This window comes from Paroedura picta, chromosome 5 (assembly GCF_049243985.1).
Source record: "Paroedura picta isolate Pp20150507F chromosome 5, Ppicta_v3.0, whole genome shotgun sequence".
NCBI lineage: Eukaryota > Metazoa > Chordata > Lepidosauria > Squamata > Gekkonidae > Paroedura > Paroedura picta.
In genome coordinates this window covers 96,939,615-96,952,768 of record NC_135373.1, presented here as the reverse complement: position 1 = coordinate 96,952,768, position 13,154 = coordinate 96,939,615, and the positions used below count along the sequence as shown (strand labels likewise).

Genomic DNA, 13,154 nt, shown 5'->3' with positions numbered 1-13,154 from the left:
TATAACTCAGTTGTTCTGAGAAGTTTCTTAAAAACCTAACTGGCCATTGTGGAGATAAAATGGGGGTGAGAAGTACCATCTATGTTGGCCAGAGGGTGGCTGAAATAAAACAATGTGACAGATTAGAAGTAAAACTCTGACTTCACCTATCATTAACTTGAAAGAGGGATGGATTATTGCCTAGAAGTTGTCTGTCCTGAGTAGGAATTTTATGCTATTTTTGAATTATTGTATCTTTATTAGCTTCTGGCTTTCTAAATTAATATGAAAACTATGTAGTAATTTCTTGGATTGAAGCTTACATACCTTGTTCATATTAAATATTAATTTTTGAGGGCATAGTTGTGGGAATAATATCAACCCATACTATTGTCAGGTAACAGAGGATAAATTAGACAGAATGTGCCCTTTAAGTGATTGTTGAATCTATGTAAATTAAAAGTATGAATAGGTATTTCACTCAGAAGAATGATTTTATATCCGGATATTACTTCATCTACTACCAACATAACCATTAAAAGTTAGGAAGTCCTTAGAGTCCTCATTCAACCTTTGCAACCTACAATTTGACTTCATCATCTTATCATTATTTCACCCACAGTTACCACCCACTGCATACATGCCTTCTGTCTCCACATGCCTTCTGTCTGAGTTTGGGAACTGGGCTTCTTTCCCAATTTGTTTCCCATTCCTACCCCTCCATATTTAAAGTGATTTTTTTGTGTGAGTCCTTTGGTGCTTTCATGTATAAGCAACAGTTCAGTGAATATTTCTCTCTCTATGGCAAAGGGACCTTCATGTATTGATACCTTGGTGTGAACATTAATCCAAATTATTGCGAGTGTTTTGCCTGCACATTTTTTCAACATTTCATGTTGCCAGTTTTTTGTGCAATACCCCATTTTAAAAAAAATCAGCTCTTTCACCAAGGATTACTGTGTACATTTCTACATTTTGAAGCTTTGCTGAATTGCTTACAAGAAGACCTTTCCTTGCCATCATGCAGCCCATGGCACCATTCTGATTGATTCTGCATGGGGCAGAAAGGCTGGGCTGGCAGCAACAGAGCACCAGGGCCAATCCCTGATTATGCACGACATTGCTGCCATCCTGTCTGCCTCCCAGCTCTGGCCTGCCTCAGGGCCTCAGACGGTCAGCAGTAAGGGAACACAGGTGTTTCTGCATTCCCTGTGTTACCTATCTGTAGTCCTGCTGGGCCAGCCCTGTGTGGCCCCTGCCATGCCAGTCTCCCCCAACCTACGGTGCCTCTGCAGGTACACCAAACACCCTGGTCAGCTTTGTGGTGCCGCAGAGCCGAATGGGGTGTTGTCACACCCCTATGAGGGTTGGTCAGTGACATGCCACTCTCCTGCAGTTGTGTGGTGGGCCCCCCATTCCCCCCGCTCCCCCTTGCTGCCACCATAGCACAAAACGCTCTTCCAGCCCCAGCATTGTGCATGCACAAACAATGTTAGGGCAGTCCATGTTTGCCAAGGGATTCCTTCCCCCGTGTGTTCTTGGGAAGCAGTGGGGTATTCTACCCCACCACAAGGAACTGGCAGCAGCCCAGGACAGCCTTTGTCATGCATAAACAGTCTCTGTATCTTCCTCTCAGTGTTATTTTCATGCCTTCTGCATCTGCAGGTTACTCCCACTCTTAGACTTCAGTGTCTCTTTTCTAATGAAACACAGGTAGGGCATTTCTGCGTGCCATAAACTTAGTGTCACGCTTACCTGGTGAAGAAGCTATATTCCGGCTGCTCCACCTGACTTCTCCAGCCTCCCTTCTGGCCAGCAAACTACATGCTATATCCGCCATTTTCATCGCTTCTGGCCAGCGAACAGCATACTATATCCTCCATTTTAAAGCACGAGTTGGTGAATCTCAAAAAGTGGATTCACCAACCTAAAAAGCACTATCCTCCAGTGGACAACCAGCAGGCCACCAGCAAAAGAAATGTATGGAGGTGAAGAAGCACTACATTTGCCTCCAGTGTCCCACCCTTGCACCCACCTCCCTCTCCCTTCTTCTCGGGGACAGGAAGAGCTTTTTAAAAATGGAGAACAGCCTGGAGCAACGAATAGGTGGACATGCATCTCAGCTGAGATTGTCTGTGCCTCTATGAAGATTCGTATAGGCATTTAAACGAATAAGTTTATTAAAAAAAAATCCTGGCAATCGGCAGAAGTTCACATGGTGATCAGCCACGCTAGGAGGGGATTGGTTGGCCAAAGTTATTGACAGTGGTAGGCAGTCAAAGTGCAACAAGCCTATAGTGCATTGCTGTCTCTCCTCGTGTTTGTGGCAGCGAGTGAGGAGTGCAAATGTGCAAAAAGCAGCTGTTAACATTTGAAACAGCTCGAGAGGTGTGGAGCACCGGTGAGTTGCTATTATTTCTTGCACTTTGCCATACAGCAGGCTTTACACGATAATGCCTGTGTTGAAAACCCTTAATATAGAAAGCAGGTTTGCCATGACAGAAAACTGAAGTCTGTGACAGAGCTGAACATCACTATAGTTGCATTTGACCTAGCTGAGAAATAATACAGTTATATGGAAATAATACAGTTATATTAAGCGCAAAGGATATTGTATGTTTTAAAGATACAACAATTTGTATGCATATTTGTAGTAGTCTGTCATTATCTGCATATGTTGAAAAGGACAATGCAACATTTCAAAGAGGGAAGGTGTTTAAATATTTGATGACTACATATTTTCCTAAAGCATTAGAAAAATCATTTTCTTTCTGAAATATCATTATGCCACATTAGGAGGCTAAATGCTAGCAGTCAAGTGTGAAACTGCTTTGAGTGCAGAGCTTAACATTGTCCTTCTAACTCTGGAGTCACAATCAGTTCCTCCCTGAATGTTAGTAGTATTGGTAGTGACACAGCTGCAACCATTACTGTAGAAATATATGTAAGTACATTCTCAGCAATGGTAGCAATATTTTAATGCTGACTTTTGGAATCTTTACAATTTTGGGTGCCTGAGAGTACTTAGCAAGTAGTATTTACTATTCTTATCTTCAGGTTTCTTTGTTTCAATAGGTCCAATGTCTCAGGGATTTGTAAAGAATAGTTACAATACTGAGGCTGTGTTCCTTTTCTGGGAGTAAGCTCCATTGAATAAGAAGAGACTTTCCCCCCAGAACCTTATGTCTTTTCTAGATAGGCTCCAGAAGGAACCCTTCAAAACTGATATCAACTCCCCAGGGACTGAACAGTGTTATTCTCCATCTTCCTTTAACTATGGACCAAAGTGTTTATGTTTTTTAGTGATTCGAGGTTCGTATTTAGCTCGAAAGTTCTGCAAGTAACTTTCTGCTGGTGCCATTGTGGCAAGGAAGGGAAGACAAAGTCCCTAACAGAATTGAGCTTCTGCCAATTTTTAAAATGACATTCCCTTTAGCTGCTGTGTAGCTGTGGGGAAAGCAGCTCTGATGTGGGGATCCCTGACATAGCTCACCCAAATCCATGTGTAGTTTGGCCATGCCTTTCAACTGTTGTTTTCTGTGGATTCTCTGAATTGTTTTACACTCTAGCACTGTACTTACAATATGATGACAATGAGCACAGAACTTCAGGTGAAGTTTTTCATGGCTTAGAGATACTGTATTGGGAAAAGTTTAACCTGTTTAATTTCTTTTTAATCCGTTTTTGGTTAAAAACACAGGAACAAGCTGGTAAAATATTCTTCCTTAGCTGCCTTGAGGTTAATTCAGGTTGGAAAAGTAGCATGGAAGAAATGCTTTAGTCCCCTCCCCATGCATTGTATGATCCTGAATTAGAGCTACACAAACCTGGGAATTACGTTGTGAACATTGAACTCCCAAACCATATCTATCTACTGGTATATTTACAGCATACAAAATTAGTGTCTGAAAAGTCCCAGGAATTCATACCAAAATAATATTCAACAACAAAGAAAAGCGAGAAGCAAACAATCAATGTTAATGTCTCCTCCCTCCCAAACAATTTCCCCTCTCATACGTTCATTTGGAAGGTTTTTAGCTGAGGGAGGAAGGAAAAAATAATCTTTACAGTATGTGAAACCCAAGGTGTTGTCCAAATTGGAAATCTCCTGAATTTAGTTGAGGAAATTAGCAATTTACTTGGAGACTTAGTGAGAGGCAGGTAACTACAGGGATTTCACCAATGTATACCAGAATATTCCCTTAAGAAACTCTAAATAAACCAGTCAATTGTAAATTAAAAAGTTGTTTTATTAAGGATGTCACGTCAAAGACTACACCCAGTGGTTGTTGACACAGCCTCTTGTATGTATACAAGCATGGTTAATAAATCAAATGTTGAGTCCATCCCCAAGCACAGAGGCAATTACAGGGTGTAATTTTGGAAAGTACAGGGGCAATTACAAAATGTTAAGGCAGTAATTAACACAGACTTAGCAAACCAGTTCACTAAGAGGTCTGGGGCCAGAAATTCTATCTGAAGTAGAAGGGAGAACAAAGGCCAACAAGCAAAGCAAGGTATCAAGGATCTCTCTCTGGGAAATAAACTCAAGGTTAGCAGTAAGGTACACATTCGTTCTGTTTACCAAAAGATTTGGAGGAAAGAACAGTGTAGATGAAAGTTGCTCCCACAGATTGACTCTCTCCCATGTCTTGCTTTTAGCTGCCTAATTAGCTGAAATCAGGTGTTCTTACTAATTGAATCAACGGTCTTGCATCAACTTGGTACTAGAAGCCAAGGCTGACTAGTGTTGTGCTAATAACCTAGCACTCCTCCACCTCTCCTGAACTGTTAATCTCAGACACTCTGCCAGCTCAGGAGATCCCACAGATGAGAGACAAACTGATTTCTGTCCCTTTGTCTTCCGTCATTACTGAACAGGTTCAGATATACGGGTTTGGATTTTTTTTTTTACAAGGACTATATGACAACGTAGAGCCTCTTGTGGCGCAGAGTGGTAAGGCAGCCGTCTGAAAGCTTTGCCCATGAGGTTGGGAGTTCAATCCCAGCAGCCGGCTCAAGGTTGACTCAGCCTTCCATCCTTCCGAGGTCGGTAAAATGAGTACCCAGCTTGCTGGGGGGTAAACGGTAATGACTGGGGAAGGCACTGGCAAACCCCGTATTGAGTCTGCCATGAAAACGCTAGAGGGCGTCACCCCAAGGGTCAGACATGACTCGGTGCTTTCACAGGGGATACCTTTACCTTTACCTTTATATGACAACGTAGCAAGATTTGAGTCCAGTAGCATTTTAGAGACCAAAACGATTTTCAGGGTATGAGCTTCTGAGAGTCAAAGCTCCCTTCATCAGATACATGTATGTATCTGACATAGGGTGCTTTGAATCTCAAAATCTCATACCTTGAAAATCTTGTTGGTCTCTAAGGTGCTAGTGCACTCAAATCTGTTCTACTGCAGACTTCTGATGACAATTTGCAAATATATCAAAAGAATGACATCATCTCTATTAAAAGTTAAAACTTTTAATGGAAGTAATTGATGACTTTTGCAGGAAGGCTCAATCAGTCAAGCTATTCGACAAGTAATATGGGTAAACAAAAGCATTCATTTTACCTCAATGCTTGCCTTGAGTTTTCAGAACAATAGTGTGTGCATCTGTCATGAACAGAACGCACACCCTCTGAAATCATTTTTGGAGTATTCTCCTATGTGTGGTTGCTGAACATACATTTATTATGTTATATTGTAGAGAGAAGGAACTCAGCTCTGGGTAAGAGAAATATTCATCAGGAAAATAGTTAAGCTGCTTATTTTCAAATTATGGCCTCCCAAGGCTGCTTTGCATTGAAACAAATGGAAGAAAGCAACATGAAATTTCTACCTTGGCCTTTATAAAAAGCTAGAATCCTTTGTAGTTACCCATTTATTTCTAACTAAAGCCTGTTGTACTCGTAAATACAACGGGTGCTAGAAAGGGTGGATGGGAGGCCAGAAGCACACCTGGGGCCTGGTCGAGGCTGCGGGTATGCTTTTGGGCCCGGGGGGAAAGCCTCCTTCCCCCCTCTCCCCCAGCCACGGCATGGCCTTCCCCCCAGGCCCAAAAGCACACCCGGGGCCTTGTCAAGGTCGTGGGCATGCTTCTGGGCCCAGGGGGAAGACCTCCTCCCCCGATCCATGGTGTGGCTTTCCCACCAGGCCCAGAAGCACTCCTGTGGGAATGCTTCTGGACCTGGAGGGAAGGCCTCCTTCCCCCCTCCCACCCATCCACGGCGCGGCCTTCCCCCCGGGCCCAGAAGCTTGTTGAGCTGTGGGGAAGCCATCCTCGTACCCCTGTCCTCTGCGAGTCCACGGCTTCCCCGTGGTCCGCCAAGCATACTTGCCACCTTTTCAGGTGGCTGGTTTGCTTGGTGGGCCGCGGGGAAGTCATGGGTGGTTTCCTCCCATCCTCACCACAGGCCCTGTTGTTGGGGTGCCAGGGAAGGAGGGCCTGTACTCCCTGTGGGGGGGAGGGCGGATCGCCTCCAGACTGGCCAGAACTGTGGCCTGTCCTGGTGAGGGCCCAGTTGGAAGACGCTTTGCGCCTTCCGATTGGGCCCTCACCCGGACCAGCCCCGCCCACTCTCCGTCCCCAGGCTCTCATCCAAATATGATACTGCTCACCAAGCAGTTACAGATATTGTAACTCTAACAAATTAAGCATTTCCCTTGAGGAGCAAATATAAGGTAGGTTGACATAATGCTGTTGATTTATTTTTCAATTATTTGTTAATGTACTGGCACTAATATGGTATCAATGGGCATTTCTGACAGGAATCTGATGTGAGCCATGGAAAGAACTGATTATCATATTGGCAGTGTGCTATCCATTAAATGGGGGATATCAGCTGTACTTGTGGGGGGTGGATGTGGGTATTTATTTCCTTGTATTACATTTGTTTCTCTTCTTTCCCTTTCTTTGTCGCTCAATTTAATTACTGGTTGATCCAAGCCAGATATTAGATAAACTCAGTGTTGCTAAATTTCAAATTGTATATCCTTGTGACAGAGACTCCTGACAGTCTTGTTAGTGAAGAAACCATGCATCCTAATTTTTCCCCTTTCCTTTCGATCCTAGGTACCTGATTAATGTTACCTTTGAAGGAAGGAATTTGTCTTTCAGTGAGGACGGCTACCAGATGCACCCAAAATTGGTTATCATCCTTTTGACCAAGTCAAGAACGTGGGACAGGGTAGGATATCTTTGGTAACTTTCGGACTATGATTGGGAGATAAATGACTAGAGATGTCCTTCCAAGGACTGGTTTTCAAGAAGTAGAGAGTTATGCATTTTAACATCTCAGTTGATTATTTGGAACAGCTGGGTTGTTAAATAAATAACACATGGACACACCTTATTTAGATTGCCTAAAAGCTCCATAGGTTTCCTTCATTGTTTCTTTCCGTATGCAGTTCCTGTAGTTTACAGCCCCTGTGTTCATGGTACATTCGAGCAATGATCCTATTGGCTCAGGAACAGCTTAAATGCAGTACGTTCCTTTTAACCTGTGTATAGTTAGCCCGTGAACACATGGTAATATTTTTAAGTATAAGGGACCACTTCATATTTCATATATTTCATCTGGATTATGCTTTTTTATACTAATCACATGTGTAAACCATGATACAAGTGAGCTATATAGCTGACGAACAACAAGGTGCTGTGTTAGCAAGTTAGGCTTTCTCAAGGGTCTTCTTATTCTGTAGATCCTCGCAAATGTGACCCTCTCTTCTAAAGAGTGTAAAATAAGACACTCTTTCTGCCATCCTAGGCAATTAAGCTGCTTGAGTCATATTGAAGTCAATGAGATTTTAACAACTTAATGCAGGAATGTGGCTTGTATGAGTTATATTTAATGTTCATTGAATTGGCTGTATTAAGGCCCTCTGACTGGAAGCTCATATATGGCCCGAGACAGCACAGCTCATGCAATGCCAATAATATGTTCAGATGTATGTAAGCAGGCCAGAATTAACCTCTACAGAATAGTATGGACATGTCGAGCAGCAGGTGCAAGTTGCTATTTTCATAAAACTGTGTTCATCTCTATTAGGGACATTTTTGAACTGTAGGCAAATATTAAACTGCTATAATGATTTTACTGTATTATTTATTTTAAAATACAATGTTTTGCATATAACAAGGTATAATTCAGTTGCTGCTTCCCTTCTTGTCTATGTTGTATCCTGTTACCTTTCAAATCACTTGGAAATCAAAAGTTGCTACTGATCCTACCTGCATCTCCATATTAAATTTCTGGTGAAATTTTTATAAACCCTAAATCATGTATAGATAAATTCTGGTTTTGTCCACCTTACTTGAAAGGTACTTGGGATGCTTTTTCTAGCATACCAGGTCTATATATAGTTTGGTAAGACTTGGCCACAATTGGCTCTTGCTCTGGTCAGAAAAGTTGATGGCTTTGAGATGCCTACTGATAGATAAATGATCAAAGAAAAGCATGTAGAGCTAACTGAACACTGCAGAAGACTTTCCCTAGAAAATCCCCTAGTTTCAGTGGTTTCATATTGAATTGTTCAGGAAATGAATATCAGACTCCTCGCAAGAAAAACAATACTGATAATTAAATAATGTGTGATCAGGTATAACTCCTTGTGATTTCATTGGAGGAAGTAGAGTACAATCAGGTGCTGTTTCATCCAATCTTGGAATAACATGCAACCCCTGTTAGAACTCTTTATGTTGAAGATATTGACAAATCTGGCCCTCAGCAGGAAGAACATGTGATTTTCTATAACTGCTTGAGGATGATAATTCATACTCTTCAAGGGCCTATCAGTTTAGTTGAACTTTCTGAACCCTACGAATACCCTCCAGTGGCCTGTCTCCTTACTTCTTTCTTGCAAAAACAGAAGAATACGTAAGACTCTCACTGATCCCTTTTCTTAAAGCAACTCGGAACTGGAGATTACTGTTCAAGGACTGTTATAACCCAATCAGAAGAGCAGAGAGTATGCAGGCTATGGAAAATACCTCTGTGATTGCCAATTGCATTAAGCTTTTTATTTGTTTGAGTTTGATTAGAGCTATTAATTTGTTGATGGAGCTAATATACTCAGTTTTCACCTGGTAACTATCTTAGTCCACTCACTCAGATAATAAAGTTTTACTGCAGAAGCCCTTTAAATTGCCTGGATGGGAGACTGCTGTGTTATTATATGCAAATGGCTTTGAACACTTTAAAGGTAGAGCATGGTATGAACACAATAAATAAATCAATGTAGTTCTTGCTGCTTTTGGAAGTGTGACAATTTTCTTCATGCAGTTGCTCATGCAAGAGTGAACTTCGTACTGGATAAATTCATTTATGGGAAATACTGGTTATACATACATACTTAGACGCCAACAATCTTGTCCCTCCCAAATGTGAATTGCATGGTCCTGGTGGTCCTCCTAATTTAATAAATTGGCTGCCTCTTTTTGTACAAGCTCAAGCTTCTGCTTGCTCACAAAATTTATGACACCAATGTGTTAGAGTTTACAGTTATCATCTCCAGGTCTTTGCAAGAAATCACAAAGTCATGAAAAAATGTCTGCATACACTTTCAAACAATTTGTAGTTGACTGGTACATATTTGCTTCGTCCAAAAGTCCCACCATAGTTAGTTTCGGAACATAAATTAAAGAAATAGTCAAATACTATGTTTTTTGTTAAATGCTGTGATGCAGCTTTCTCGGTAGGATAGACTGCATCATATGCTGCTGTATCCTTGTTTTCTGTAAGCCAAAAATACTTGGCAGAACACTGTTGTGCCAAATCTCAAGGATGCAGCATCTCAGCAGAGTCTTCAGTCTTTTAATAAGTTATGAGAAATGTTTGTTATTAGATATTTGTTATTCCAATCTCTCTAACAGAAGCCAGATAGCACTGAAAATGTCAACATTTTGCTGACCTTCATTAGTAGGACAAGTCTCCTTGAGGCTTTTTTGAGGAAAGCTAATGCATATCTCATGTCTCCTTTTTTCCTTGCCATTGTACTTTCCCTTCTCATGAAGAATTGTCTCATGAAGAACTGTTTTTTTCTGGCGTGTTGCTGTATATAAGCAATAATGGAGAAATAGGAAAAAGACTAGACCATGATGACCACTCCATATAATCTGTTCAGAAGATGGCTTGTCTACATTGACTTCTTACCCCCCTTATATTTGCCATTTTAAAACAAGGAATGATCCTTTTGACAAGTTCCACACTAACCAGCAGTTTATATAATTAACAAGCTTTGGTCAGAAATTGGTTGATTTTACTGACTATTTGTGTAAAATCAACATTGTATGAAATACCCCCCTATGCATATGGATTTAGGGTTCATTATTGTCTGAGAGATTTAATAGCAAGTTTTCTTTCAGTCCTTAAGCACTGATAAAGAAAAGGAAATTCATTTCAGAAAGGAATGTGTTTGTGTATTAGGAGGTTAAGATGGAATATGGGAATAATAGTTTACCAGATTGTTTTGTGAGCTTGGTCAAGTCTATCTAACTCAGTTACCCAAAGCTTACATGTGTGTAATGATACTCCTTATATTACACTAAAGAGAACTACACTGATGATTGATAAGATATACATAGTTTACCTGTTGTAGCTAGAAGTGAGAGCTCTATAAATGATTGATCTACGTAAACTCTGACTCATCTAACTTTGTTACAACCGGAAAACATTATCATTTCAATTTTCTAGCATATTAGCTGCCAGGTAGTATAATATCTTTGGTCTTACAACATATAATTGTGTTTTTATTAATCAAGACTAGTTGCACTTTCTCAGACATTCTTCTCTGAAGAATTCACCACTCATGAAGCTTGTTGCTACTAACTAGTGGAAATACAGTAAGGATTTACTTGATCTTTTTGATCCAATCTCTGTGCTATCTGTGAGGTTTTTTTTCCTGAGCCCAGAGCAGCTTCTTAAGATTATAGTAATTGGTATACTTAAAAAAACATTCAGGATTAGTTATGTCTCAAGTCCATAAAGGTCCACTTTCAATTCTGTCATTTCTGCTTCAGTTAGCAGGATACAGGAGTATAAAAAAGACTCTTCAGAAGCACGGAGCAAGAAGCACCAGGGGCAGCAAGCTAACTGCCCATTCAGCAGTAGGGCTGTCCCCCAGCACAGAAATGGATTCTGGGCCAGAGAGTTAGCACTGGAAACTTGGCAATCATTGCTTGTTTATGAGCTGAGCTGACCTAGGCAAAGCAGGCAGTTGAACCAGCAAGGATTCCGGCCAGGACTGAGACCTAAATAGTCCTTGAGGAAAGCAGCCCTGATTGTTCTGTGTGCTGTCTCTAGTTAGGCCTTGATTTTGTGAGGCGTTATATGTACAGAAGCAGCAGTCCTGCTCATTGGCAGGCTGTGAGGCACTCCTCCTCCATAGGGCCCTTTCCTCACAGGCTCTTTCTCTCCAACCATCTTGTCACTTGCAAGGATTTAGCTCTGGAAATGCCCTGAACTAGCTATACAAAATGTGTTGTAACTACTTTAGGCTGATCGTGCCTTGAGCAGAGGGTTGGACTTCCAATGCTATGATTCTATGAAATTTTAATTCTTAGAATCCATGTATCACATATTTATACTATGTGATATGTGGATTGCTAGGGTTCCAGTTTGAATGGGAGATCCAGCAGTGGAATATACATTGTGGGCCATTTCGCACGGCTTCAAAATAGCACAATGGTTGCTAATTGGAAACGCTACTAATTTGCCATAACCCACGACGTCGTAGACAATCTGCAACAATCCTGAAACCGACCCGCAAAAAGCGCTTCGTTGTAGCGCTTTCAGGGGAATCCAGAAAAGTGGATTCACCCTCCGGATAGCGATACACTCCTGCAACCAATCTGCAACAGTAGCGCTAAAGACCTGTGCATTACCATTGTTGCTGGTTCTTCAAAGTCCCTCCCCCTGGCTCTCTCCTCCAAACTTCCGGCGAAGCGATCGCCATTTTTTTTTCTCCGAGCGAGCGGGGATAAACGCACCAGCGAGCCTCTTTCTGTTTAGAGGCTTCCCTGGCTTCAGTCCTTCACCTTTAGTCACTAAGCACAAACCACATAAAAGCCCGTTTGCTGAAATAAAGTCCCTTTATTTTTTACACATAAATTCAGCCGAAAATCGGGCCCGTGAGAGAGGGGGGGGATTTTTTTTTTATCACTCGAGGCAGCGTGCAAACGATCATACAATCAAACGACAGCTCACATTAGGCAGCTGGATGGGTCTCTCCGTAGCAACAAATCTACCTAGATTCGTTGCTATGGGTCTGTTTTTTTTTTTAAAAAACCTTCCTTAAAGGGAAAGGGGCTGTTTGGGAGCATGCTAACGGCTGCCCATTGGCTGCTTGACGGCCAGGGGCGGGACGAGCTTGGCAATAGCGCTTCCTTTCTAGCGATTTCTGCCGAGACCGGAAGCCTGTGGGAAACGCTAAAAAACGCAACTGATTCCACTACAAAGGCAGGTATGCATAACGACGAATTCCACTATTTTAAATGGCGATTTTTCATTCCGCAAACAATTTGCAACAAAGATCCCCGTGCGAAAAGGCCCTGTGATAATTTGTAACTGTCATTGATCTCTTGCCTTCTGTTTAGAGGACCATTACCTACCTGCTGTTTAAATCAGCTTTAGGTCTTAAGGAAAATTGCATAGATAAGCAATGGTATTACAGCCAGACATAGAAGCTCTGTGTACCCAAAGGACAATGCACACAGAAAAGAGTGCAAAAGCTTATGCAAAACAAACAGCAATAAATCGACACTCTGTACAGGAGCTTCTTGCAGGAAGATTGCCATTCTGATACTACCTCTTTGGCTGTGCATTTAGTAGGGCCCACAGTGGTACCGTGTTGTCTCCTTTTGGAGCTGGGATGGAATGTCCTGGTATATTAGTCTGCAGTTTCATGTTCTCTACAGCTGCTTAGACCTGAACAAGATAGAATAGAAGCCTGATGCAGATGATACACAAACATATAGCAGCACCTACAGGTTGGCGTAAGGTGGAAGAAGGCACGAATAGCATCAATGGGCTCATCATTTAGAGAAATCTCATAGGACTCCCTGCTGACCTATCAGTAGATTTCATGGGATTTTCATTTACATTTAATGAAATGTTCTCTCAGACTTTTCTTCCACATTATTCTGTCATGTAGTAATGAGGCTGGTCCTCCTCCTTC

General features: G+C 41.7%; 1 protein-coding gene across 6 annotated transcripts in view; it reads left to right on the top strand.

Moving 5' to 3' along the window:
• The window catches only part of GRIN2B (glutamate ionotropic receptor NMDA type subunit 2B), a 339,667-nt gene that overhangs the window by 194,279 nt on the left and 132,234 nt on the right, over positions 1–13,154 (top strand). For all 6 annotated transcript variants that reach the window (XR_013231308.1, XM_077339269.1, XM_077339266.1 and 3 more), the window contains exon 4: positions 7,054–7,168. Coding sequence is in view for 5 of the 6 variants with exons in the window: in XM_077339269.1 (XP_077195384.1) it covers positions 7,054–7,168 (115 nt within the window). In the remaining variant the exon portion in view is untranslated. The remainder of the gene's footprint in view (positions 1–7,053; positions 7,169–13,154) is intronic.